Source organism: Blennius ocellaris (assembly GCF_963422515.1).
Source record: "Blennius ocellaris genome assembly, chromosome: 15".
NCBI classification, from domain to species: domain Eukaryota; kingdom Metazoa; phylum Chordata; class Actinopteri; order Blenniiformes; family Blenniidae; genus Blennius; species Blennius ocellaris.
In genome coordinates this window covers 55,001-82,500 of record NC_137664.1, presented here as the reverse complement: position 1 = coordinate 82,500, position 27,500 = coordinate 55,001, and the positions used below count along the sequence as shown (strand labels likewise).

General features: G+C 49.6%; 5 protein-coding genes across 6 annotated transcripts in view; 3 read left to right on the top strand and 2 right to left on the bottom strand.

Annotated features, from left to right (window-relative positions):
• gpat3 (glycerol-3-phosphate acyltransferase 3) overlaps positions 1-11,016 on the bottom strand; it is an 11,530-nt gene extending 514 nt beyond the window's left edge. The window contains exons 1-11 of the mRNA XM_080510272.1: positions 10,870-11,016; positions 8,486-8,640; positions 8,309-8,375; positions 3,943-4,228; positions 2,651-2,725; positions 2,469-2,558; positions 1,726-1,819; positions 1,533-1,648; positions 1,349-1,404; positions 1,160-1,245; positions 939-1,067 (exon numbers count right to left, since the gene is read on the bottom strand). Of these exons, the coding sequence (XP_080366398.1) occupies positions 939-1,067; positions 1,160-1,245; positions 1,349-1,404; positions 1,533-1,648; positions 1,726-1,819; positions 2,469-2,558; positions 2,651-2,725; positions 3,943-4,228; positions 8,309-8,375; positions 8,486-8,629 (1,143 nt within the window). The 5' untranslated portion in view covers positions 8,630-8,640; positions 10,870-11,016. The remainder of the gene's footprint in view (positions 1-938; positions 1,068-1,159; positions 1,246-1,348; positions 1,405-1,532; positions 1,649-1,725; positions 1,820-2,468; positions 2,559-2,650; positions 2,726-3,942; positions 4,229-8,308; positions 8,376-8,485; positions 8,641-10,869) is intronic.
• A 1,017-nt stretch (positions 11,017-12,033) lies between these two features.
• Positions 12,034-17,508, top strand: abraxas1 (abraxas 1, BRCA1 A complex subunit). 2 transcript variants are annotated; one of them, XM_080510705.1, is made up of 9 exons: positions 12,034-12,217; positions 13,714-13,804; positions 13,943-13,979; positions 14,496-14,562; positions 14,640-14,836; positions 15,584-15,703; positions 15,773-15,857; positions 15,952-16,063; positions 17,206-17,508. In XM_080510705.1, the coding sequence occupies exons 1-9, from the start codon at positions 12,134-12,136 to the stop codon at positions 17,466-17,468; spliced, it is 1,056 nt and encodes a 351-aa protein (XP_080366831.1). In that variant the 5' UTR covers positions 12,034-12,133; the 3' UTR covers positions 17,469-17,508. The 2 variants fall into 2 exon arrangements, with proteins under 2 accessions (XP_080366831.1, XP_080366830.1); XM_080510704.1 differs by having other exon boundaries at positions 17,203-17,508.
• Positions 17,509-17,771: 263 nt separating this feature from the next.
• On the top strand, positions 17,772-20,357 carry LOC308140531 (uncharacterized protein). Its single transcript, XM_080510351.1, has 2 exons — positions 17,772-17,788; positions 19,542-20,357. The coding sequence occupies exon 2, from the start codon at positions 19,546-19,548 to the stop codon at positions 20,239-20,241; it is 696 nt and encodes a 231-aa protein (XP_080366477.1). The 5' UTR covers positions 17,772-17,788; positions 19,542-19,545; the 3' UTR covers positions 20,242-20,357.
• A 2,363-nt stretch (positions 20,358-22,720) lies between these two features.
• On the bottom strand, positions 22,721-25,085 carry mrps18c (mitochondrial ribosomal protein S18C). The gene is made up of 6 exons (XM_080510064.1): positions 24,829-25,085; positions 24,647-24,690; positions 24,072-24,155; positions 23,934-23,991; positions 23,783-23,842; positions 22,721-22,866 (listed from the first exon to the last, which is right to left on the bottom strand). The coding sequence occupies exons 1-6, from the start codon at positions 24,887-24,889 to the stop codon at positions 22,790-22,792; spliced, it is 384 nt and encodes a 127-aa protein (XP_080366190.1). The 5' UTR covers positions 24,890-25,085; the 3' UTR covers positions 22,721-22,789.
• Positions 25,086-25,527: 442 nt separating this feature from the next.
• helq (helicase, POLQ like) overlaps positions 25,528-27,500 on the top strand; it is an 18,295-nt gene continuing 16,322 nt past the window's right edge. The window contains 2 exon segments of the mRNA XM_080509830.1: positions 25,528-26,188; positions 27,155-27,500. The exon segment at positions 27,155-27,500 is cut by the window's right edge and continues 123 nt beyond it. Of these exon segments, the coding sequence (XP_080365956.1) occupies positions 25,958-26,188; positions 27,155-27,500 (577 nt within the window). The 5' untranslated portion in view covers positions 25,528-25,957.

The following is a 27,500-nucleotide window of genomic DNA, read 5'->3' as shown; positions in this document are numbered from 1 at the left end:
TGTCCAGGTGTGTCTGTCCCAGGTGTGTCTGTCCCAGGTGGGTCTGTCCCAGGTATGTCTGTCCCAGGTGTGTGTGTCCCAGGTGTGTCTGTCCCAGGTGTGACTGTCCCAGGTATGTCTGTCCCAGGTATGTCTGTCCCAGGTGTGTGTGTCCCAGGTGTGTCTGTCCCAGGTGTGTCCCAGGTGTGTCTGTTCCAGGTGTGTCTGTCCCAGGTGTATCCCAGGTGTGTCTGTCCCAGGTATGTGTGTCCCAGGCGTGTCTGTCCCAGGTGTGTGTGTCTCAGGTATGTGTGTCCCAGGTGTGTCTGTCCCAGGTATGTGTATCCCAGGTGTGTCTGTCCCAGGTATGTGTGTCCCAGGTGTGTCTGTCCTAGGTATGTGTGTCCCAGGTATGTCTGTCCCAGGTATGTGTGTCCCAGGCGTGTCTGTCCCAGGTATGTGTATCCCAGGTGTGTCTGTCCCAGGTATGTGTGTCCAGGTGTGTCTGTCCTAGGTATGTGTGTCCCAGGTATGTCTGTCCCAGGTATGTGTGTCCCAGGTATGTGTGTCCCAGGGGTGTCTGTCCCAGGTGTGTCTGTCCCAGGTATGTCTGTCCCAGGTATGTCTGTCCCAGGTATGTCTGTCCCAGGTGTGTCTGTCCCAGGTATGTCTGTCCCAGGTATGTGTGTCCCAGGTATGTCTGTCCCAGGTATGTGTGTCCCAGGGGTGTCTGTCCCAGGTGTGTCTGTCCCAGGTGTGACTGTCCCAGATGTGTCGGTCCCAAGTGTGTGTGTCCCAGGGGTGTCTGTCCCAGGGGTGTCTGTCCCAGGTGTGTCTGTTCCAGATGTCTGTCCCAGGTGTGTCCAGGTGTGTCTGTCCCAGGTATGTCATCCCCAGGTGTGTCTGTTCCAGATGTGTCTGTCCCAGGTGTGTCCCAGGTGTGTCCCAGGCGTCCCTACCTGTATGGTCATGGGGGGCAGGTACCACACGTTGACCACGATGGCCCAGCTGGTCATCATCCTCAGCAGGTAGCTCACCATGTTGTACTTGCTGCTGTTCCAGAAGGCGTCTCCAAAGCGAGGGTCGTACTGCGGAGGGGGGGGGGGGGGGGGGGGGGTCACACACTGCGCCCTGATTGGCTCACGCTACTGTGATGTCATCACGAGGGAGAGGACGCTACCTTGATGGCCACCGGGTGAATCGTCCCTCCGATTTCGAAGCTTCCCTTCTTAAACATCATGACCGACGTGTTGTTGACGCAGGTTCCTGTGAGAACATCATCATCATCATCATCGTCATCATCATCATCATCATCATCATCATCATCATCATCATCATCATCATCATCATCATCATCATCATGACAAACCTTCAGGAAATATCAGGATGGGCAGTTTGGTCTTGGCTGCAACGTGAGCTCTCAGCCTGCAGGGGGCGAAACATCATGACATCATCACGTGACATCATCATCATCATCATCACGACGCTGTAGGGCCTGGAGGCGGAGTCTGGTGGTGTTGGAGGCGGAGTCTGGGCTCCGTGGCCCCACCCACCTGCTGGTCACGGCGTGGCGGTCTCTCATCTCGGACCTCTCGAACCAGACGTGGGGGCAGGACCTCACCATGGACCTCTGGAGGACCCCCAGCAGACCCCCGTGGATCTGCCCCACCTGTGAACGACCCCCCCGACACCCCCCCAGTCAGAAAGAGGCGTCGGGGGGGGGGGGGGCACGAGGACGCCACTCACCATGGCGTAGCAGCCGTCGTTCGCCAGGATCACCACGTCGATCGGAGTCGTGTGATTGGCCACACAGATCCCTCCCTTCTGGGGGCAGTTCTCTCTGCAGGGGGGGGGGGGGGGGGGGGGGGCACAGGAAGTACTCAGACAGGAAGTACTTAGAGACAGGAAGTGCACAGATGCAGGTACTGCATCAGTATCGGTACAGCATCGGTAAAACATCGGTACAGCATCGGTACAGCATTTGTACATTACCGGTACAGTATCGGTACATTATCAGTACAGTACAGGTACAGTATCGGTACAGTATCGGTACAGCATCGGTACAGTACCGGTACAGTATTGGTACATTACCGGTACAGCATCGGTACAGTACTGGTACAGTATCGGTACGTGATCAGTACAGTATCGGTACAGTACTGGTACAGTATCGGTACATGATCAGTACAGTATCGGTACAGTATCGGTCCAGTATCGGTACAGTATTGGTACAGTATTGGTACATTACCGGTACAGCATCGGTACAGTACTGGTACAGTACTGGTACAGTATCGGTACATGATCAGTACAGTATCGGTACAGTACTGGTACAGTATCGGTACATGATCAGTACAGTATCGGTACAGTATCGGTACAGTATAGGTACAGTACCGGTACAGTATCGGTACAGTATCGGTCCAGTATCGGTACATTATCGGTACATTATCGGTACAGTATCGGTACAGTATCGGTACAGCGTGTGAGGAGCCGACCTGTTGTGGTAACGGACGGTGGCCGAAAGTCCTCGGGCACAAATTCTGTAACAGGTCAGGTGGACGAGTTCACTGAGCCACCGCTTCACACTGGAACACATGGAGGAGGTCAGGAGGAGGTCAGGAGGAGGAGGAGCAGGAGGAGGAGCAGGAGGAGGAGGAGGAGCAGCAGGAGGAGGTACCTGCTCTCAGGGAGGAGTCCCACCAGCGTCGTCCCGATGACGAGCCAGGAAAGTCCAATGACGGCCAAAGTGACCCTGAAGGAGAATCGTCACAATTTCAATACAATTTCTAAAAAAGGAGGAGGTCCTCGGGGAGGAGGTCCTCGGGGAGGAGGTCCTCAGGGAGGAGCTACAGTGGCATTCCGGCATGAGGGGGAGGAGCTACAGTGGTGTTCCAACCTGAGGAGGAGGAGCTACAGTGGTGTTCTGACCTGAGGAGGAGGAGCTACAGTGGTGTTCTGACTTGAGGGGAGAAGCTACAGTGACGTTCTGACCTGAGGGGGAGGAGCTACCATGAGGGGGAGGAGCTACAGGAGGAGCTACAGTGGCACTCCGACCTGTGGGGGGGGAGCTACAGTGGCATTCTGACCTGAGGGGGAGGAGCCATAGTGGCATTCTGACCTGAGGGGGAGGAGCCACAGTGGTGTTCCGACCTGAGGGGGAGGAGCTACCCTGAGGGGGAGGAGCCACAGTGGCATTCTGACTTGAGGGGGAGGGGCCACAGTGGCGTTCCGACCTGAGGGGGAGGAGCTACAGTGGTGTTCCAACCTGAGGAGGAGGAGCTACAGTGGCATTCTCACCTGAGGGGGAGGAGCCATAGTGGCGTTCTGACCTGAGGGGGAGGAGCCACAGTGGCGTTCCGACCTGAGGGGGAGGAGCTACCCTGAGGGGGAGGAGCCACAGTGGCATTCTGACTTGAGGGGGAGGAGCCACAGTGGCATTCCGACCTGAGGGGGAGGAGCTACCCTGAGGGGGAGGAGCCACAGTGGCGTTCCGACCTGAGGGGGAGGAGCTATATGAGGAGCTACAGTGCCGCTCCGACCTGAGGGGGAGGAGCCACAGTGGAACTCCGACCTGAGGGGGAGGAGCTACCCTGCGGGGTGGAGCCACAGTGGCGTTCCGACCTGAGGGGGAGGAGCTACCCTGAGGGGGAGGGGCCACAGTGGCGTTCCAACCTGAGGGGGAGGAGCTACAGTGGCGTGCCAACCTGAGGGGGAGGAGCCACAGTGGCATTCCGACCTGAGGGGGAGGAGCCACAGTGGCGTGCCAACCTGAGGGGGAGGAGCTACCCTGAGGGGGAGGAGCCACAGTGGTGTTCCGACCTGAGGGGAGGAGCTACCCTGAGGGGGAGGGGCCACAGTGGCGTTCCAACCTGAGGAGGAGGAGCTACAGTGGCGTGCCAACCTGAGGGGGAGGAGCTACCCTGAGGGGGAGGAGCCACCTGAGGGGAGGGGCCATAGTGGCGTTCCGACCTGAGGGGGAGGAGCACGCCGTAGCGGACGGCGACGCCCAGGCCCCAGACGAGGGTGAGGCGGAGGCTGATGTAGCGGAAGTTGAGGTTGGTGCGGGTCAGCAGGTTCCAGGAGTCCAGCTCCTGGGAGGAGAACCTCCGGGTCACCTGGTCGTCCACGGCGCTCTCCACGCCCGTCTTCAGGAAGTACAGCACGTCGCTCAGCGCAAAGTCGCCGCTCGACGCCTGGCGGGACCGGCGGCGCCGCAGCTCCTCCGCCATCGACCCGCCGCCGCGCTGGATGATCCCTGCAGGAACCAGAACCAGGGTCAGTCTGCAGGAACCAGAACCAGAACGTCTCTGGAGGAACCAGAACCAGGGTCAGTCTGGAGGAACCAGAACCAGAACGTCTCTGGAGGAACCAGAACCTGGGTTAGTCTGGAGGAACCAGAACCCGGGTCAGTCTGGAGGAACCAGAACCAGGGTCAGTCTGGAGGAACCAGAACCCGGGTCAGTCTGGAGGAACCAGAACCAGGGTCAGTCTGCAGGAACCAGAACCAGGTCAGTCTGGAGGAACCAGAACCCGGGTAAGTCTGCAGGAACCAGGACCAGAACGTCTCTGGAGGAACCAGAACCCGGGTCAGTCTGGAGGAACCAGAACCAGGGTCAGTCTGGAGGAACCAGAACCTGGGTCAGTCTGGAGGAACCAGAACCAGGGTCAGTCTGGAGGAACCAGAACCAGGTCAGTCTGGAGGAACCAGAACCCGGGTCAGTCTGCAGGAACCAGGACCAGAACGTCTCTGGAGGAACCAGAACCTGGGTTAGTCTGGAGGAACCCGAACCCGGGTCAGTCTGGAGGAACCAGAACCAGGGTCAGTCTGGAGGAACCAGAACCCGGGTCAGTCTGGAGGAACCAGAACCAGGGTCAGTCTGCAGGAACCAGAACCTGGGTCAGTCTGGAGGAACCAGAACCCGGGTCAGTCTGGAGGAACCAGAACCAGGTCAGTCTGGAGGAACCAGAACCCGGGTCAGTCTGCAGGAACCAGGACCAGAACGTCTCTGGAGGAACCAGAACCCGGGTCAGTCTGGAGGAACCAGGACCAGAACGTCTCTGGAGGAACCAGAACCTGGGTTAGTCTGGAGGAACCAGAACCCGGGTCGGTCTGGAGGAACCAGGACCAGAACATCTCTGGAGGAACCAGAACCTGGGTTAGTCTGGAGGAACCAGAACCCGGGTCAGTCTGGAGGAACCAGAACCCGGGTCAGTCTGGAGGAACCAGAACCAGGGTCAGTCTGCAGGAACCAGAACCAGGTCAGTCTGGAGGAACCAGAACCCGGGTAAGTCTGCAGGAACCAGGACCAGAACGTCTCTGGAGGAACCAGAACCCGGGTCAGTCTGGAGGAACCAGAACCTGGGTCAGTCTGGAGGAACCAGAACCCGGGTCAGTCTGGAGGAACCAGAACCAGGGTCAGTCTGGAGGAACCAGAACCTGGGTCAGTCTGGAGGAACCAGAACCAGGGTCAGTCTGGAGGAACCAGAACCCGGGTCAGTCTGGAGGAACCAGAACCCGGGTCAGTCTGCAGGAACCAGGACCAGAACGTCTCTGGAGGAACCAGAACCCGGGTCAGTCTGGAGGAACCAGGACCAGAACGTCTCTGGAGGAACCAGAACCTGGGTTAGTCTGGAGGAACAAGAACCCGGGTCGGTCTGGAGGAACCAGAACCAGGGTCAGTCTGCAGGAACCAGAACCAGGTCAGTCTGGAGGAACCAGAACCCGGGTAAGTCTGCAGGAACCAGGACCAGAACGTCTCTGGAGGAACCAGAACCCGGGTCAGTCTGGAGGAACCAGAACCTGGGTCAGTCTGGAGGAACCAGAACCCGGGTCAGTCTGGAGGAACCAGAACCAGGGTCAGTCTGGAGGAACCAGAACCAGGGTCAGTCTGCAGGAACCAGAACCAGGTCAGTCTGGAGGAACCAGAACCCGGGTAAGTCTGCAGGAACCAGGACCAGAACGTCTCTGGAGGAACCAGAACCCGGGTCAGTCTGGAGGAACCAGAACATGGGTCAGTCTGGAGGAACCAGAACCCGGGTCAGTCTGGAGGAACCAGAACCAGGGTCAGTCTGGAGGAACCAGAACCCGGGTCAGTCTGGAGGAACCAGAACCAGGTCAGTCTGGAGGAACCAGAACCCGGATCAGTCTGCAGGAACCAGGACCAGAACGTCTCTGGAGGAACCAGAACCCGGGTCAGTCTGGAGGAACCAGGACCAGAACGTCTCTGGAGGAACCAGAACCTTGAGGTTGTTCGAAGTTACTTTATTGTAGTTTTAGTTACTTTGATGTTGTTTTAATTTACTTTATTATAGTTTTAGTTACTTTGAGGATGTTTTAAGTTCAGCAGATTGTGGCTGTTTCATGTTGTTTTGTACATAGTGACACAAGATTGCGTGTGCGTGTATGTGTGCGTGTGCGTGTGCGTGTGCGTGTGCGTGCGTGTGTGTGTGTGTGTGTGTGTGTGTGTGTGTGTGTGTGTGTGTGTGTGTGTGTGTGTGTGTGTGTGTGTGTGTGTGTGTGAGAGAGAGCTGGTGGGCGGAGCTTCCTGTTCATGTGGAACCTGATGAGATTAAATCCTGAAACAGAGACTGACTGTTTGAGCGTCACGAGGCCTCGGCCCCTGCTGGGACTAGTCAGCAACTAGTTACCCTGGAGGAACAACTAGTTACCACTGGAGGAACAACTAGTTACCCTGGAGGAACAATTAGTTACCCATGAAGAAATCCTTGTTTTAATTAATTTTATTGTAGCTTTAGTTACTTTGAGGATGTGTTAAGTTACTTTATTGTAGTTTTACTAACTTTGAAGTTGTTTAAAGTTACTTTATTGTAGTTTTAGTTACTTTGAGGATGTTTTAAGTTACTTTATTGTAGTTTTAGTTAATTTGAGGATGTTTTAAGTTACTTTATTGTAGTTTTACTAACTTTGAAGTTGTTTAAAGTTACTTTATTTTAGTTTTAGTTAATTTGAGGATGTTTTAAGTTACTTTATTGTAGTTTTAGTTACTTTGAGCATGTCTTAATTTACTATATTGTAGTTTTACTTACTTTGAAGTTGTTTTAAGTTACTTTATTGTAGTTTTAGTTACTTTGAGGATGTTTTAAGTTACTTTATTGTAGTTTCACTTACTTTGAAGTTGTTTTAAGTTACTTTATTGTAGTTTTAGTTACTTTGAAGTTGTTTTAAGTTACTTTATTGTAGTTTTAGTTACTTTGAGGATGTCTTAATTTACTTCATTATAGTTTTAGTTACTTTGATGATGTTTTAAGTTACTTTATTGTAGTTTCACTTACTTTGAAGTTGTGTTAAGTTACTTTATTGTAGTTTTAGTTACTTTGAAGTTGTTTTAAGTTACTTTATTGTAGTTTTAGTTACTTTGAGGATGTCTTAATTTACTTTATTATAGTTTTAGTTACTTTGAGGATGTTTTAAGTTACTTTATTGTAGTTTCACTTACTTTGAAGTTGTGTTAAGTTACTTTATTGTAGTTTTAGTTACTTTGAAGTTGTTTTAAGTTACTTTATTGTAGTTTTAGTTACTTTGATGATATCTTAAGTTACTTTATTGTAGTTTTACTTACTTTGAAGTTGTGTTAAGTTACTTTATTGTAGTTTTAGTTACTTTGAGGATGTCTTAATTTACTTTATTGTAGTTTTACTTACTTTGAAGTTGTTTTAAGTTACTTTATTGTAGTTTTAGTTACTTTGAGGATGTCTTAATTTACTTGATTGTAGTTTTACTTACTTTGAAGTTGTGTTAAGTTACTTTATTGTAGTTTTAGTTACTTTGAGGATGTTTTAAGTTACTTTATTGTAGTTTTACTTACTTTGAAGTTGTGTTAAGTTACTTTATTGTAGTTTTAGTTACTTTGAAGTTGTTTTAAGTTACTTTATTGGAGTTTTAGTTACTTTGATGATGTTTTAAGTTGCTTTATTGTAGTTTTACTTACTTTGAGGATGTGTTAAGTTATTTTATTGTAGTTTTAGTTACTTTGAGGATGTTTTAAGTTCAGCAGATTGTGGCTGTTTCATGTTTTTTTGTACATATGTACACATGTGACACAAGATTGTGTGTGTGTGTGTGTGTGTGTGTGTGTGTGTGTGTGTGTGTGTGTGTGTGTGTGTGTGTGTGTGTGTCTTCTGTTTGACTAAGGTTACGTAATCTGCGGTTGCACCATCATTCTCCCGACATCACACGCTGCAGCCGACCAATCAAGAGCCTCGAGGTTTCTCCACTCAGTCACATGATGAGGAGACAGCATGTGGTGCGCACACACACACACACACACACACACACACACACACACACACACACACACAGATACTGAGGACTCACCATTGGGCAGAGGAACCGGTACGCTGGACTCCGTCTGGCGGCCTCTCTGGATCCGTACGGTGGCCCACTGCACACACACACACACACACGCATCATCAGACACACACACACACACACACACACACACACACACACACACACACACACACACACACACACACACACACACACACACACCTCCAGCAGGAGCACCAGCACCTGGATGTAGACGCTGGTGACGCCCAGCGAGACGCCGAACATGGCGGGCAGCAGGATGAGGAAGACCACGACGAAGAGCCAGAGGTGGAGGAGACCCCCGACCGCGCTCCACACACCCTCCATCAGCTCATCGCCTGCACACACACACACACACACACACACATCTGGTTTTCACCTGAAAACTGGACTGTGGAGAACCAGAGACCCTTCATGGGCTCCTTCACCTCCACCTCCTTCACCTCCACCTCCACCTCCTTCACCTCCACCTCCACCTCCTTCACCTCCACCTCCACCTCCTTCACCTCCACCTGCTTCACCTCCACCTCCTTCACCTCCACCTCCACCTCCTTCACCTCCACCTCCACCTCCTTCACCTCCACCTGCTTCACCTCCACCTCCTTCACCTCCACCTCCACCTCCTTCACCTCCACCTCCACCTCCTTCACCTCCACCTCCACCTCCTTCACCTCCACCTCCACCTCCTTCACCTCCACCTGCTTCACCTCCACCTCCTTCACCTCCACCTCCACCTCCTTCACCTCCACCTCCACCACCTCCACCTCCACCTCCTTCACCTCCACCTGCTTCACCTCCACCTCCTTCACCTCCACCTGCATCACCTCCACCTCCTTCACCTCCACCTCCTTCACCTCCACATGCACCTGCATCACCTCCACCTCCTTCACCTCCACCTGCATCACCTCCACCTCCTTCACCTCCACCTCCTTCACCTCCACCTGCACCTGCATCACCTCCACCTCCTTCACCTCCACCTGCATCACCTCCACCTCCTTCACCTCCACCTCCTTCGCCTCCACCTGCATCACCTCCACCTCCTTCACCTCCTTCACCTCCACCTCCTTCACCTCCACCTCCACCACCTCCACCTCCACCTCCTTCACCTCCACCTGCTTCACCTCCACCTCCTTCACCTCCACCTGCATCACCTCCACCTCCTTCACCTCCACCTCCTTCACCTCCACATGCACCTGCATCACCTCCACCTCCTTCACCTCCACCTGTATCACCTCCACCTCCTTCACCTCCACCTCCTTCACCTCCACCTGCACCTGCATCACCTCCACCTCCTTCACCTCCACCTGCATCACCTCCACCTCCTTCACCTCCACCTCCTTCGCCTCCACCTGCATCACCTCCACCTCCTTCACCTCCACCTCCTTCACCTCCACCTCCTTCACCTCCACCTGCAGTTTTCTTTTCATGTATTTTCCTACTTTTGTCATTTTATGTATTTTGATACTTTAGCTATTTAACTATTCCAGTTATATAGTACATATAGTACTTATATAGTATTTATAGTACTTATAGAGTATATATAGTACATATAGTACTTATAGAGTACTTATATAGTACATATAGTACTTATAGAGTATATATAGTACATATAGTACTTATAGAGTACTTATATAGTACATATAGTACTTATAGAGTACTTATTTAATACATATAGTACTTATAGAGTATATATAGTAGTTATATAGTACATACAGTACTTATATAGTATTTATAGTACGTATACAGTATATATAGTAGTTATATTGAACATATAGTACTTGTATAGTATTTATAGTACTTATAGAGTATATATATAGTAATCATATAGTACATATAGTACTTATATAGTACATATAGTACTTATAGAGTATATATAGTAGTTATATTGAACATATAGTACTTATATAGTATTTATAGTACTTATAGAGTATATATATAGTACATATAGTACTTATATAGTACATATAGTACTTATAGAGTATATATAGTAGTTATATTGAACATATAGTACTTATATAGTATTTATAGTACTTATAGAGTATATATATAGTACATATAGTACTTATATAGTATTTATACAGTATATATAGTACATATAGTACTTGTATAGTATTTATAGTACTTATAGAGTATATATATAGTAATCATATAGTACATATAGTACTTATAGTATTTATAATAATGATTTTCTGTTAAATAGACTGAAACCCTCCAGAGTCTTTTCCTCCCCCTGATGACGTAAATATCTTTAATTTAAAATAAATCCCTTCAGCGAAAGTTTGGATCAAAAACAAAAATCTAATAAACTTTAATGAAACGTTTTTATTACAGAAAAGTGTTGAATTATTGATGATTATCTTGATTATTGCGGAACTTCCACAATAAAGTGCCAGTGACCGGAGACTCCGATTATTAAATTAAAATCTACAAACAAATGACGTGAAACTCAAGTTAGAAACTTTCTGAAGTAACGTCAAACTTTTTTTTTTTTTTTTTTTTTTTTAATAGTAACGTTACTCGAGTAGAAGCTGCACCGTTACTTCTGCAGGCTGATTACTAAAACTGACCTGAGCGGAACCGGGAGAACGGGACCGGGACCGCGACGGAACCCGAGTGGAGGTGCTGGTTCCGGGGGTCCGGGTCTCTGGTTCTGCGGGTCTCTGGTTCTGCGGGTCTCTGGTTCTCCGCGTCGTCCAGCTGCGGCGGGCCTCTGCCGGGACTCAACCGGACTCGGAGGCTCCGCCCCACCCCCCCCCTCCGCGGCTCCTTCCGGCTGCGGTCGCGTTTAAACCGGAACGCCCGTTTACATCACTCATTACGGTAAAACCGAGAGCAGCCGAGAGCAGCCGAGAGAAGCCGAACACTCCGTGGTGCGTTCACGTACACCTCAGTTGCGTTAATCTTCTGGTATTCGTTTGTTGAAATACAAACAATTGTCAGTACTTTCTTGTTCTTTTAACTATATTTTATTGTTCCACGTGCCACCAGGTACCGACGTGTTGATTTTATAGTAGAGTCACCCGACATTTCTACAAAATTACACGCTTGAAATCTCACCCTATACAATTACATCAGATGTCATTAATTGTATTTATATGTAAAAACAATAGCTGTTTTTTTTTTCTTTGTCTTTTGGCCCCGTTTGTCTTTATGTCGTCATTTATTCCCCCTCATTTTTTCTCCCTTTTGTTCTTTTGCTGATAAAGCTATAATAGAAATTGTAATCATTCCGTGTGACCATTTTTACTGTTTGTTTTTTTCTGTTTTTTCTAATAGATTTAGCTATTTTGTCGATCTGTAACAAATGCAGCCATTCAGGCTGTTTCTGGTATTTTATCTTATCTTATTTTCACAAACCTGCCTGTACATGAATATATATGTATACTTATTTATTTATTTATTTATTTATTTTGTTTTGTATTGTTTTGTTTTGGGTTTTTTTTAAAGCACTTTCAAAAAACCTCCAAGGAACTTGAACTTATATATATATATATATATATATATATATATTATATTGGTTGTGAATTAAGCTTGTGAATTAAGCTTGTTATTGTTTTTTTTTCCAACAATAACAAGCTTAATTCACAACCTATATATATATATATATATATATAGGTTGCCTTGAACGCACCACGACGCCCTGTCGTTTTTACCGTATAAAGGGATGTAGACGCGCTAAACCTTTCTGACGTCGCAGTGCGCTTCAGAGCTGCGCAGGAAAAAACGCAGCCGTTTCCTGCGCTTGCTTGCTGCTGCGCTCGAGACCCGGACCAGACCCGGACCTAACCCGGACCTAACCCGGACCAGACCCCGGGACCAGACCCCGGGACCATGGCGGCCGAACCCTGCGTGCGCGTGCCCGGGATCGTGTTGGCCTCTCTGGCCTTCCAGCACGTGAACGCGGACTCGGATGTGGTGAGTTACGAACAGCCGACAAGGCGTTTGTTTTTAAAAAGTTGTCCCCCTGCCGTGTCTCAGACTTCAGGTCCCTTCGTCCTCCGGGTGAAGTTTAAACTTCTTCCACTAACTTTCCCCACCGAGCTGGAACTCCTCGGTCACAACGCGCCAGACTCCTTTAAGCTGAGAAATGACGCTTTAGCAGCTGAAACGCCAGTTTAATTGGAAACTATTTACATTTCTGTCATCAGCCACTCGTTCTGGTGAATTCTGCGCAACTGTGACCAAACTTCATTCACGTCGAGATTCACTGCATGTCAAACATCCGGGTCTTTAACTGAGAGCCGCTCAGGACGACCTGGAAATGTTTTTATTATTTTTATTTTTAATTGACGTTCAAATAAAATCCAGGAAAAACAAACAAATCACTTTAATTGTTGGTTTTTATGTCCAGTTGAAGTCCTGAAGCCTCAACAGGAGGCTTGTACCATGAACACTGCTCCTCCTGCTCCTCCTCCTCCTCCTGCTCCTCCTGTTCCTCCTCCTGTTCCTCCTCCTCCTGCTCCTCCTCCTGCTCCTCCTGCTCCTGCTCCTCCTCCTCCTGCTCCTGCTCCTCCTCCTACTCCTCCTGCTTCTCCAGCTCCTGCTGCTCCTCCTCATCTCCTCCTCCTCTTGCTCCTCCTGCTCCTGCTCCTCCTCCTCCTGCTTCTCCTGCTCCTGTTCCTCCTCCTCCACCTCCTGCTCCTGCTCCTCCTCCTCCTGCTCCTGTTCCTCCTGCTCCTCCTCCTGCTCCTGCTCCTCCTCCTGCTCCTCCTGCTTCTCCTGCTCCTGCTGCTCCTCCTCATCTCCTGCTCCTGCTCCTCCTCCTCCTGCTTCTCCTGCTCCTGCTCCTCCTCCTCCTGCTTCTCCTGCTCCTGCTGCTCCTCCTCCTGTTCCTGCTCCTCCTCGTCTCCTCCTGCTCCTCCTCCTCCTCCTGCTGCTCATCCTCCTCCTTCTGCTCCTCCTCTTCTTCCACCTCCTCCTCCTCCTCCTCTTCCTCCTGCTCCTCCTCCTGCCAGGTGTTAATCCAGATGTTGTGGTAGGAGGGATTAATCCAGATGCTGTGGTGGGAGGGATTAATCCAGATGTTGCGGTAGGAGGGGCTAATCCAGATGTTGCTGTGGGAGGGACTAATCCAGATGTTGCGGTAGGAGGGGCTAATCCAGATGTTGCGGTGGGAGGGGCTAATCCAGATGTTGCGGTGGGAGGGGCTAATCCAGATGTTGCGGTGGGAGGGGCTAATCCAGATGTTGTGGCGGGAGGGGCTAATCCAGATGTTGTGGTAGGAGGGGCTAATCCAGATGTTGTGGTGGGAGGGGCTAATCCAGATGTTGTGGTAGGAGGGGCTAATCCAGATGTTGTGGTAGGAGGGGCTAATCCAGATGTTGTGGTGGGAGGGGCTAATCCAGATGTTGTGGTAGGAGGGGCTAATCCAGATGTTGTGGTAGGAGGGGCTAATCCAGATGTTGTGGTAGGAGGGGTTTCTCCTGGGCGACTCTGGGCTCCATGAACACGTCACCATCAGCGACTCCCAGGCCGACCACGTCCACATCGAGGAGGTTTACAGTGAGTACTCTAAAGTACTGCAGTACTCTAAAGTACTGCAGTACTGTTGCTCTGGCAGGGGCTTGTGTGTGGTACTTCTATTAGTCACAGTACTTCTGCTCAGTCGTGTTCGAGTAATTGATGGTGCTTCTCTGACAGATATTCAGAAACATCTGGCCTGTCCACGACTCAACAGGTGAGTACTGCGGTGTAACTGAGTACTGTGGTGTAACTGAGTACTGCGGTGTAACTGAGTACTGCGGTGTACCTGAGTACTGTGGTGTACCCGAGTACTGCAGTGTAACTGAGTACTGTGGTGTACCTGAGTACTGCGGTGTACCTGAGTACTGCGGTGTACCTGAGTACTGTGGTGTAACTGAGTACTGTGGTGTACCTGAGTACTGCAGTGTAACTGAGTACTACGGTGTAACTGAGTACTGCGGTGTAACTGAGTACTACGGTGTGCCTGAGTACTACAGTGTACCTGAGTACTACGGTGTACCTGAGTACTGCGGTGTACCTGAGTACTGCAGTGTAACTGCAGTGTACCTGAGTACTGCAGTGTACCTGAGTACTGCAGTGTAACTGAGTACTACGGTGTACCTGAGTCCTGCAGTGTACCTGAGTACTGCAGTGTAACTGAGTACTGCGGTGTACCTGAGTACTGCAGTGTACCTGAGTACTGCGGTGTACCTGAGTACTGGTGTTCCAGTCTGTGCAGCAGCAGCGGGCAGGTGAACATGGAGGAGCTGCAGAAGCTGCTTGTTCACAACAAACAGGTGAGAGAAGGTGCTGGAGGGGGCGGGGCCACAAGTGGGCGGGGCCAATCAGTGTGTGTGTGTGTGTGTGTGTGCAGGACAGTGTGATGGGGTGGTACCGGCAGCGCAGGCACTCGGAGCAGCAGATGAGCTTCAGAGAGCAGCTGGTGCACGACGGCCTGCGGGGGGCGCTGTCCAACCCGCAGCTGCTCTTCCTGCTGCTGACGCCCGGCCAGGTGACGCCGACAGGCTCCACCCACAAGATGGAGTACTCCGCCTTCCTCCGCCGCAGCAGGTCAGCTCAGTGTGCGTATGCGTGTCCTGGCTCCTGATTGGCCGCCGCCTCGTTTCCCTGCTCCTGATTGGCTACTCTCTCATTTCCCTGCTCCTGATTGGCTACTCTCTCATTTCCCTGCTCCTGATTGGCCAGCGTCTCGTTTCCCTGCTCCTGATTGGCTACTCTCTCATTTCCCTGCTCCTGATTGGCTACTCTCTCATTTCCCTGCTCCTGATTGGCCAGCGTCTCGTTTCCCTGCTCCTGATTGGCTACTGTCTCGTTTCCCTGCTCCTGATTCGCTACCGTCTCGTTTCCCTGCTCCTGATTGGCTACTGTCTCGTTTCCCTGCTCCTGATTGGCTACCGTCTCATTTCCCTGCTCCTGATTGGCTACCGTCTCGTTTCCCTGTTCCTGATTGGCTACCGTCTCGTTTCCCTGCTCCTGATTGGCTGCCTGCTCCTGATTGGCTACCGACTCGTTTCCCTGCTCCTGATTGGCTACCGTCTTGTTTCCCTGCTCCTGATTGGCTGCCTGCTCCTGATTGGCTACCGTCTCGTTTCCCTGCTCCTGATTGGCTGCCTGCTCCTGATTGGTTACCGTCGCGTTTCCCTGCTCCTGATTGGCCGCCGTCTCGTTTCCCTGCTCCTGATTGGCTGCCTGCTCCTGATTGGCTACCGTCGCGTTTCTCTGCTCCTGATTGGCTGCCTGCTCCTGATTGGCCGCCGTCTTGTTTCCCTGCTCCTGATTGGCCGGCGCCTGGGTCAGGCGGCTGCTGAACGTGGCGGTGCAGGTCACTAACCTGGGGCAGCTGGAGCAGCAGGGCTACTGGGCGGCGTCGGCGCCGTGCTCGGCGGCCGGCTACAGCCTGACCATGAGGAAACACAGGTAAGACGCCGCAGGCGCCTCCTCGCCGCCGCCATGTTGGCGCCGCCTGCAGCTCAGACTGTGCTCCAGCTCCAGGTTCTTCTGCTCCGACGGGGCGCTGAGGGAAGTGACGGAGGTGAAGCGCATGAACGACACGCTTCAGGAGCAGCTGCAGGTGAGGAGACGCCGTCCCACAATGCACCTGACCTGCAGGGGGCGCTGTCCCACAATGCACCTCACCTGCAAGGGGGCGTTTGTGATGTCCGCAGGCGGCGTGCGTCGAGCTGCAGCGCAGCGAGCGCCGGCTGGAGGCGCTGCAGGCGCAGGTCTCGGCTCTCAGGACGGAGCTCAGGGAGAAGCAGCCAGCAGCCCCGCAGAAAGGTACCGGGTCCGAGTCCCACAGCGTGCACTGTACTGGGAATCCAGGTCAGAACCAGGTCTGGAGCCAGTTTGAAAACCAGTTTCAATCCAGTATTAAACCAGTTTCAATCTGGTGTGAATCCAGTTTGAATCTGGTGTGAATCCAGTTTGAATCTGGTATAAAACACATTTAGATCCCATATGAAACCAGTTTGAATCTGGTGTGAATCCAGTTTGAATCCGATATGAAACCAGTTTGAATCTGGTGTGAATCCAGTGTGAATCTGGTATGAAACATGTTTAGATCCAATATGAAACCAGTTTGAATCCAGCGTGAAGCCACTTTAAATCTGGTGTGAATCCAGTTTGAATCTGGTGTGAATCCAGTTTGAATCCGATATGAAACCAATTTGAATCTGGTGTTAATCCAGTGTGAAACCAGTTTAAATCGAATATGAAGCCAGTTTGAAGCCAGTGTGAATGTGGTGTGGATCCAGTTTAAATCCGATATGAAACCAGTGTGAATCTGGTGTGAATCCAGTGTGAAACTAGTTTAAATCCGATATGAAACCAGTTTGAATCCAGTGTGAAACCAGTGTGAATCTGGTGTGAATCCAGTGTGAAACTAGTTTAAATCCGATATGAAACCTGTTTGAATCCAGTGTGAAACCAGTTTGAACTCAGTGTGAAACCAATTTTAATCTGGTGTGAATCCAGTGTGTAAACTAGTTTAAATCCGATATGAAACCAGTTTGAATCTGGTGTGAATCCAGTGTGGAACTAGTTTGAATCCAATATGAAACCAGTTTAAATCCGATGTGAAACCAGTTTAAATCCAGTGTGAAACCAGTTTGAATCCAGTGTGAAATCAGTTTGAATCCAGTGTGGAAACCAGTTTAAATCCAGTGTGAAAGCAGTTTAAATCCGATGTGAAACCAGTTTAAATCCGATGTGAAACCAGTTTGAATCCAGTGTGAAACCAGTTTGAATCCAGTGTGGAAACCAGTTTGAATCCAGTGTGAAACCAGTTTGAATCTAGTGTGGAATCCAGTGGGAAACCAGTTTGAACCCAGTGTGAAACCAGTTTGAATCTAGTGTGGAATCCAGTGGGAAACCAGTTTGAACCCAGTGTTAACGGAGTGTGCCGTGATGTGATTTAGCAGAGCCCGGCGGCGGCGGCGTCCAGCAGAACAACGTGATGCTGCAGGAGGCGGTCTACGCTCTGTTCGGCTACGCGCCGCTGCTCCTCACGCAGACGGTCACGCCCGACGGGTTCCCTGTTCCTCTGGTGGACGTTTCCATGGCAACGCGGGTCAACTCGGGTCCGGAGCCGCCGCCGCCGCCGACGACCACGGCGCCCTGTCGGAAGAGGCCTCGAGAGGCGGAGCCAGAGGGGGGGGGCAGGAAGTGCTGGAGGAGGCGCTGAAACGTTCTCCTTCATGTCCACCATTGTTTAGTTTGTTAATAAAAACATCCGTTTGTATAAAACACGTCGCAGTGATTCTTCCTCAAGAGGTCGGAAGGGTGAGACAAACAAATACTTGATCCACAGTGACGTCACGTGACGTCACGTCACTTTACTAATGGAACCAGTTCAAAATCATCCATGAGTGCTTCATCGGGACCTTTTAGAATGGAACGCACCCCGTCCCTGTAGCCCCGCCCCCTGGCTGTGATTGACAGCTGGTGCCTGCCGCGGACCTCTGACGTCACATTTCCTGGAAACGAAGTTGAAGCGAGGCGGAGGTGAGTGTGTCTCAACCTGACGGTGTTTTAACGTGAAGTGGTGGAGCTGGTGGAGCTCAGGGCTGCTGTTTGTTTGTTTGTTTGTTTTGTTTGTTTGTTTTGATTGTTCAACATCCAGATTGTAGAAGAAGAAGAACCGAGCAGACTGCGAACGTTTTTACTTTCGGTTTCAGTTGTAAAACAAAGTGCGTATATTCTCAATAAGTACTATAAACAGGGCCGCCCCTGGCCAAGTGGGGGCCCTAAGCAGGATTTTATTTTGGGGGGCCCCCTTCCAATAACATAATAATAAATATTATTATTATTACTATTATTATTGTATTGACGTTTGGAAGCCATCTCTCTCTCTCTCTCTCTCTACTCTCTACCTGGAAACAACTGCCTGCCGGCCCATCTGATCGCTGATTGGTCAGATGGTGACTCTTTGCGCTTTCGTCTCTCTCTCTCTCTCTCTCTCTCTCTCTCTCTCTCTCTCTCTCTCTCCTGACTTGGTGGCGGTGCTCTCGCGCCTCTCGGCAAAATGCACGCGCATCATTTGCGCATTTGCAGATTATGATGATACTTTATTGATCCCGAGGGAAATTCAATTCACTTGCGCAAAATGGGGGCCCCCCATGGATCGCGGGGCCCCACGCACAGCGCGTGTTCTGCGTGTAGGGAGGGGCGGGCCTGACTATAAATACTATATAAGTACTATATGTTCAATATAACTAATATATATGCTCTATAAGTATTATAAATACTATATAACTGGAATAGTTAAATAGCTAAAGTATCAAAATACATAAAATGACAAAAGTAGGAAAATACATGAAAAGAAAACTGCAGGTGGAGGTGAAGGAGGTGGAGGTGAAGGAGGTGGAGGTGAAGCAGAGGAGGTGATGCAGGTGGAGGTGATGCAGAAGGAGGTGGAGGTGCTGCAGGTGGAGGTGGAGGTGCTGCAGGTGGAGGTGAAGGTGAAGCAGGTGGAGGTGGCGGTGATGCAGAGGAGGTGATGGAGGTGGAGGTGAAGCAGCTGGAGGTGAAGGAGGTGGAGGTGATGCAGAAGGAGGTGGAGGTGCTGCAGGTGGAGGTGGAGGTGCTGCAGGTGGAGGTGAAGGAGGTGAAGGTGAAGCAGGTGGAGGTGAAGGTGAAGCAGGTGGAGGTGGCGGTGATGCAGAGGAGGTGATGGAGGTGGAGGTGAAGGAGAGGAGGTGATGCAGAGGAGGTGATGCAGGTGGAGGTGAAGGTGAAGGAGGTGGAGGTGATGCAGGTGGAGGTGAAGGTGAAGGAGAGGAGGTGATGCAGGTGGAGGTGATGCAGGTGGAGGGGAAGGAGGTGGCGGTGATGCAGAGGAGGTGATGCAGGTGGAGGTGAAGGAGAGGAGGTGATGCAGGTGGAGGTGATGCAGGTGGAGGTGAAGGAGGTGGCGGTGATGCAGGTGGAGGTGAAGGAGAGGAGGTGATGCAGGTGGAGGTGATGCAGAAGGAGGTGAAGGAGAGGAGGTGATGCAGGTGGAGGTGAAGCAGGTGGAGGTGATGCAGACTATGAAGGGTCTCTGGTCCTCGACAGTCCAGTTTATTGTTCAGGTAAAAACCAGGTGTGTGTGTGTGTGTGTGTGTGTGTGTGTGTGTGTGTGTGTGTGTGTGTGTGTGTGTGTGTGTGTGTGTGTGTGTGTGTGTGTGTGTGTGTGTGTGTGTGTGTGTGTGTGTGTGTGTGTGTGTGTGTGTGTGTGTGTGTGTGTGTGTGTGTGTGTGTGTGTGTGTGTTCACAGCGTCATGGATCCCCCTCGACGTCGGAGGGGCAGTAAGGAACTCCCCCCGGATCTGTCGGAGCTCCAGCAGAAGCTCCAGACTTCCTCCACCTCCTTCATCCGTCACTTGTCCGAGATGAAGCGGGTCCTGATGGAGAACCTGGACCCTCTGCTGAAGCTCTCGGAGGAAATGAAGCAGATGAGAGAACCAGACCCCGATTTCCATTGTCCCTTCATCATAGTGAATGTGGAGAACAGGCGTGCAGAAGAGGTGGAGAAGCTGGTGACGGAGTTCCTGGAGAAGACGGAACCGATGAAACAGCCGTTGGAGGAAATCCAGACCTGCTGTTCAGAGCTGCAGGAGAACCGGGCTGAAGCTCGGGCTCAGCGCTTGTTGGGAACCATGAAGGAGGTGCAGGAGACGGTCCAGCGACTGTCTGGGTGGAGGAGGAGGCGTGAACGGAGGAGGAGGATGGAGGAAGAGCGTGAACGGAGGAGGAGAAGTGCAGAACTGTCTGAGATGATGAGGATGATGATGAGACACCACTTCCCCTTTCACCACTGTGAAGATGAAGATGAAGATGAAGATGAAGATGAACAGTTCTCAGCCGCCGTCCGATCAGTTGGTCAGATTGAGGAGATTCTCCAGCAGCTCCTCATGATGGAGCTGGAACTGGACCGGCTGACCTACGGCTGGCCAGTAGGGGGCGCTGGCCAGTAGGGGGCGCTGGCCCGTCGGGGGCGCTGGCCAGTCGGGGGCGCCGGCCCGTCGGGGGCGCTGGCCAGTCGGGGGCGCCGGCCCGTCGGGGGCGCTGGCCAGTAGGGGGCGCTGGCCCGTCGGGGGCGCTGGCCAGTCGGGGGCGCTGGCCCGTCGGGGGCGCTGGCCAGTAGGGGGCGCTGGCCCGTCGGGGGCGCTGGCCAGTCGGGGGCGCCGGCCCGTCGGGGGCGCTGGCCAGTCGGGGGCGCCGGCCCGTCGGGGGCGCTGGCCAGTCGGGGGCGCTGGCCAGTCGGGGGCGCTGGCCCGTCGGGGGCGCAGGCCAGTTGGGGGCACTTGCCAGTCATGGCCGCTGGCCCGTCGTGGGCGCTTGCCAGTCATGGGCGCTGGCCCGTCGGGGGCGCTCGCCAGTCGGGGGAGCAGCTTAATAACTGCTCTCGGGTCAATGCTTATAAAGAGCTCTGATGTTTCACAACCAGGGGGCTCCTAGGGCTCTGTGTTTATAAAGAGCTTTGATGTTTCGCCGCTAGGGGGCTCTATAGTCTCTGTTTATAAATAGCTTTGGTGTTTCACCACTAGGGGGCTCCGTAGTCTCTGTGTTTATAAAGAGCTTTGATGTTTCGCCACTAGGGGGCTCCATAGTCTCTGTTTATAAATAGCTTTGATGTTTCACCACTAGGGGGCTCTCTAGTCTCTGTTTATAAATAGCTTTGGTGTTTCACCACTAGGGGGCTCTATAGTCTCTGTTTATAAATAGCTTTGATGTTTCGCCACTAGGGGGCTCCATAGTCTCTGTTTATAAATAGCTTTGATGTTTCACCACTAGGGGGCTCTATAGTCTCTGTTTATAAATAGCTTTGATGTTTCGCCACTAGGGGGCTCCATAGTCTCTGTTTATAAATAGCTTTGATGTTTCACCACTAGGGGGCTCTATAGTCTCTGTTTATAAATAGCTTTGGTGTTTCATCACAAGGGGGCTCTATAGTCTCTGTTTATAAATAGCTTTGATGTTTCGCCACTAGGGGGCTCCATAGTCTCTGTTTATAAATAGCTTTGATGTTTCACCACTAGGGGGCTCCATAGTCTCTGTGTTTATAAAGAGCTTTGATGTCTCACCACTAGGGGGCTCCATAGTCTCTGTTTATAAAGAGCTTTGATGTCTCACCACTAGGGGGCTCTTGCAGCGTAAACCAGCACCTCTTATTATTAAATTGCGTTGTATGAACAGGTCGTATTGAAATGAAGGGAAGCGACTGAAACTGAAGGAAGTTCGACGTGAGCACTGTTCTGTGTGCTAGAGAGCTAGCCTCTCTGCTTCTTTTTTTTTTCTTTGAACTTTTGGTTTTTTTTGTTGAACATTTTCAAAGTTACAACACCGCAAATGTGGATTGTTCAAATTAAATCCACAGCAATGAACGGAGGTCACTGTAAGGTCAAACATTTCAGGTTGTTGCTCTCTGGCTTATTTCTACTGAACTTTGCTGTCAAGGTTCTTTTGGTCGTTCAGAACAATTCTTGGTCCTAAAGAACATCAAAGACATCAAAGACCTCCATAGAAGCGTGGAAGGAGCGATGGCGCCGGTGGTCACAGGCTTCTGTCTTTACTGCTTCAGGGGAAGCAAATGTCTGAGCTTGTTTCACTTAAGAATGTGACCAATGGATGCCCTGTGATATATTTCTGCTTTTTGAATAAACTTCATAACAATGAAAATGTTCATTCTGATGTTCTTTCGTCGTTCCTCATCCGCAAACGAGACGCGACACGGGGGAGGGGCTGAACCTTTACTTTCCAGTCGGCCTGGGGCAACATCCAGTGGACACACACACACACACACACACTTCCACTCCTCGTCGATGAGATTTGCTGCTGATTTCTCTTCTTTTCTGCCATTTGTTCTGTCAATTATCAAAATCATGTATTTTTTTCTTGTTCTTTGGTTTGTGTCCTTTGGTTTTTGCTTTTCTTATCATTGTTGTTGTTTTGCTTTTTGCTCTGTTGTTGCTCAGGCTGGTTTAATCTCATGGCAGTTTGGATATTTGGATCACTGTGATTACTGCATTAAAATATATAAACTCATGTGGACAAGTTGGGTTTTTCTACTTTCTCTATAAAAGCACATTGGAATGACTAATGTATTTAAAAATGTCTTTTTTTAATTAAAAGAAAAGAAATGAAGAGACAAGCTTCACAGGACGTCACAAATCATGTGACCCTGCACTGAGGAGGACGTCTGTCCTCACCAGAGGACGTCTTCCAGCAGGCGGAGACCACATGGCGGGAACGGACCAATCACACGGCTCGTTGCTGAACCCGGTGAGTCACAAAGTGAAACTGTAGCTTTGATGAGCTGGACATGAAAGAGTTTCTGTTACGACGCTTTTTAATTGTCATATTTGACGTTTGGTCTCGAATCTTTGACACGTTCGTTTGGACTAAAATCACAACAAGCAGCCGTGAAGAAAGTGAAAACGCAGTTTGGACGGTTGATTATTAATTTTATTTCCGAAAATGAAGTTCTTCTTTTAATCAGAGAAAGTTTGTTAAAGTGAAGCTTTAATCCACATGTTTGAGTCCACAGATGTTTGGGTCTTTCATGAACTGAGGATGTTTGTGAGTCACTGACATGAAACCTGGAGAGAGAGAGACAGAGAGAGAGAGAGAGAGTTAACTTCAACTGTACACTACCAGTCAACTTGTAGTACTCTACCAGTAAACTTCTACTATTCTACCAGTAAACTTCTACTACTCCACCAGTAAACTTCTACTACTCTACCAGTAAACTTGTAGTACTCCACCAGTAAACTTGTAGTACTCCACCAGTCAACTTGTAGTACTCCACCAGTAAACTTCTAGTAACTTCCTGTGAACATCTAGTACTCTACCAGTAAACTTGTAGTACTCCACCAGTAAACTTCCAGTACTCCACCAGTCGACTTCTAGTACTCCACCAGTCGACTTCTAGTACTCCACCAGTCGACTTCTAGTACTCCACCAGTCGACTTGTAGTATTCCACCAGTAAACTTGTAGTACTCTACCAGTAAACTTCTACTATTCTACCAGTAAACTTCTACTACTCCACCAGTAAACTTCTACTACTCAACCAGTCAACTTGTAGTATTCCACCAGTAAACTTGTAGTACTCTACCAGTAAACTTCTACTATTCTACCAGTAAACTTCTACTACTCCACCAGTAAACTTCTACTACTCTACCAGTCAACTTGTAGTACTCCACCAGTAAACTTCTACTACTCTACCAGTCAACTTGTAGTACTCCACCAGTAAACTTCTACTACTCTACCAGTCAACTTGTAGTACTCCACCATTAAACTTCTACTACTCTACCAGTCAACTTGTAGTATTCCACCAGTAAACTTGTAGTACTCTACCAGTAAACTTATACTACTCCACCAGTAAACTTCTACTACTCTACCAGTCAACTTGTAGTACTCTACCAGTGAACTTGTAGTACTCCACCAGTGAACTTGTAGTACTCCACCAGTCAACTTGTAGTACTCCACCAGTCAACTTGTAGTACCAGACGTACCCATGCTGTGAGCCTTCTTGATGGCCTTGGACACGTCCTTCTGTTTGACTCCACACAGGCCTGAAACAAACAAACAAACAAACAAACAAACAAACAAACAAACGTCACCAGTTGAAGACGAGACGACAGAAGTCGCCCGGCGGTCGCTCACCTGTGACGTGTCGGCCGTAGATCCGCCCGGTGTGTGGAGAGACGAACTGAGACAGCAGCTGCACGGGGACACCACACACTCACACTGAGTGTGTGTGTGTGTGTGTGTGTGTGTGTGTGTGTGTGTGTAATAACTGACCTGGATGTTTCTATAGTCCACGCGGATGTTGCAGAGCGTGCAGCCCTTCTGAGGCTGCTTGTACGGATTTTCCATCTGTAACAACTGAAAAGACCAAAACAATAAAACACACACACACACACACACACACACACACACACACACACACACACACACACACACACACACAGTGACTCGTCTCATCTAGTAAACGGTTCAGATGTTTTAAGTAATGAAGATGAAGTAACTTGTAACATATGAAACAACTTGTAACATATAAATGTAACATATGAAGTAACTTGTAACATATAAATGTAACATATGAAGTAACTTGTAACATATAAATGTAACATATGAAGTAACTTATAACATATAAATGTAACTTATGAAGTAACTTATAACATAAATGTAACATATGAAGTAACTTATAACATAAATGTAACATATGAAGTAACTTATAACATATGACTGTAACGTATGAAGTAACTTATAACATAAATGTTACATATGAAGTAACTTATAACATGACTGTAACGTATGAAGTAACTTATAACATATAAATGTAACTTATGAATGTAACATGTAACGTATGTCACCATGTCTTCTTTGTGGGTTGTTGTCGTTTTGAGGCTCCTCAGACCTACACACACACACACACACTCGTTAGCATTAGCACGACATATCGTTCCAGCAGAATCGCATTGATGAAACAAAAAAACACAGTCGTTTGTCTCGTTGTGACACACACACACACACACACACACACATCAGAACTCACCCGAGTGTGTTTGCTGGTTAAAAAGTGTCTTAATCCTCCGAAAACCTCCTGCTAGCAACATTTTGACCTGACAGGAGCGGAGCACCCACTTAACCGGTCCGGCCTCCACGAGCAACAATAATTCCGACCACAGACGATTTAGTTCCGACACCTACGTTTTTATTTATTTTTTCATTTTTTTTATTAAATATCAACTTCTGTTTTACATTTTAAAATTATATTTCATGGCAACATAACTTGTAAATGATTTTAATATAGATTAATATCAAATGTGACGCTTTATTTTTGAAACGCTTCACCGCAGCAAAGATATAAACCAGGACAAGATGAATCCCTCCTCCTCGACCGGAAGTGACGCCACAGCGACTTCTCAGTTAATTTGTAATTTCTCCATTCAGCACGATGATTTATCGAGAGCAAAAGAAAGTAAAACATGACATGAAGACTCGTAATAAAATCAACAAAATGTCCAGTTTTGGAAAAATAAACTGAATTAATTTCAGGTTTTTAATGTTTTGGCTCGTTCGCGACTGCGCAAACGAAACCGGAAGTGAGGGGGCGGGGCGTCTCGGTGCTTCGAAAAGTCTGTTGCGGTTGGTTGGTTGGTTTTGAATGCGCCTCGCGCGGACTCGTCTTCCGGTAAAAAGTAAAAAAAAATCTTTTTTGTTGGTGTAATTGTTTATATGAACAAGTCTAAAAACAAACCGGACACACGCGGGATTTCTACGTTATCGGCTCGGCGGTAAACGGGAAGCTAACAAAGGCTAACTGTACGGCTCACGAGCTGGTGTTTTGGATTCAGTGGTTCCCCTGGTAACTGGTGACAGTCGTCCCACAGCGTCGCAACTACAAGCAGATGTTAAAAAAAACCAACTGTAACACATAGCTGACTTTATAAACTCAGTTTAAACACCGTAAAAAGTTGAAGGTGTTTTAATTTTTTTTCGATTCGTGGGACTTATTTTAACACTTGCTTTTTGCCGGAGCGACGACGCAAGCCAACGGAGTTCACCAGTTAACCGGGGAACCAGTTAATCCAGTACACCGGTCTGTTAGCGGAGGGTGTACCGGGGTGGCTAACGCAGTGTCCGCCGGCGGTGATGGACCGGAGCGCCGGCCGCGGGACGCGATGAGCTCCGGGGGACTGAGGCTGAAGGTTAAGCGGGTTTGCGCCAGGAAGAGATCCCGGGAGGGGCCGAGGACTCAGCTGACGCCTGACCCGAAGAGAGGAGGGGCAGCGGGGCCACCGACATGTCCCCGGGGCGTCGTGGTGGAGGACCGGGGAGTCGTGGTGGAGGACCGGGGCTCACCTCGGGAGGACCGGGGCTCACCTGAGGAGGACCGGGACTCACATCAGGAGGTCAGTCCGTAGAATGAACCACCGTTTCAGCCCTAAATCGTCGCTAATATCAGCAATGTGCTGATTCTGTCTTTGTAGGATGGAACTTTAAAGTAGGCACTTGGAAAAAAAAAAAATTCTAAATGTTTTAAAGACATTGATATGGCTGAATAAAGCGTTCTGAAATGAAAAAAATGACACCTCATTTGTTGAAATCGGACAATCCAAACCAGAGTTATGGTATTTTCAAAGACGCAATTATGGCTAATTAGTAATAATAGAAAACTGCGATCTGAGTTTATTGTAGTTCTTTACACAGCTGTTAATCTGGAAATGTGTATATATATATGAATATTTTGGTTCCTACCGTTTCATTCTATGTTAATAGTTTTCTAAATTATATTGCATTATAAGCAAGATTTCTCAAAATGTTGAACGGAAATTCCATGAAAATGTCGTACGCATCATGTTCACTTCCTGCCGGGAGGAAAACTCCAGAGAATGAAGTTTATTCACAATATAACATAACAAAACGTAACTTCAGGTTGCACTTTGATGAGCAGATTCAGTATTTTGAACGTTGAAACTCGCCTATAGTTTCGAAAACCCCAATATCGAGTGGCGAATCCAAAATGGCGGAAAGTGATGACGATAATGCAGCGCTAGCCGCCGCGGCCGCATTTTTGTAGGCCGAATCGAGCGCAGATTTTTTTTTTTTAAAGTGATGACGTCATCGTGACGTTGGAAAATACGCGAAGATTTCCACGTGCCTGTTTAAAGGGCCACACGTTAAATAGGAGCAGTTCCCCTCCGGTGCATTAGGGGGCGCCAGTGAGTCGGTGCTGAACAAAAACTAAACACCAATGAAGTGTATTAAGTCAGTCAGCGGCTTTAACGCTAACGTCCTCGCGTTAGCGCCGCCGGATGCTAGCGGCTAGCGAGCGGCGTGTTTTTGGTGTGCGACTCTGCTAACCGACGTACCGACAGTTTTGCAGCGACGGCGAAGATTTGTTCGGAGACTACGACAGCCTCCTGGAGGACGGCTCCGTGCTCGCCGCGCTGGACCGCGCAGAGCGGGACCAGGGCGACGCCGCCGCCCCGGCGCCGTCGGAGGAGGAGGAGGAGCTCCCGCCCAGCCAGCTGCAGTACCAGGAGGAGGTGGAGGAGACGAGGCGGCGCCGCCTGCAGGACGGGGGCGGGGCCTCCCGGCGGCGGAGCGTGGCGGAACAGCTGAAGAGGACGATGCTGGGGAACGCGGCGGCGGTGGCGCCGCGCGGCGTCTCCCGGGCGGAGGCGCTGAAGGAGGCGGTGGTGTCGGAGGAGATCAGCGAGG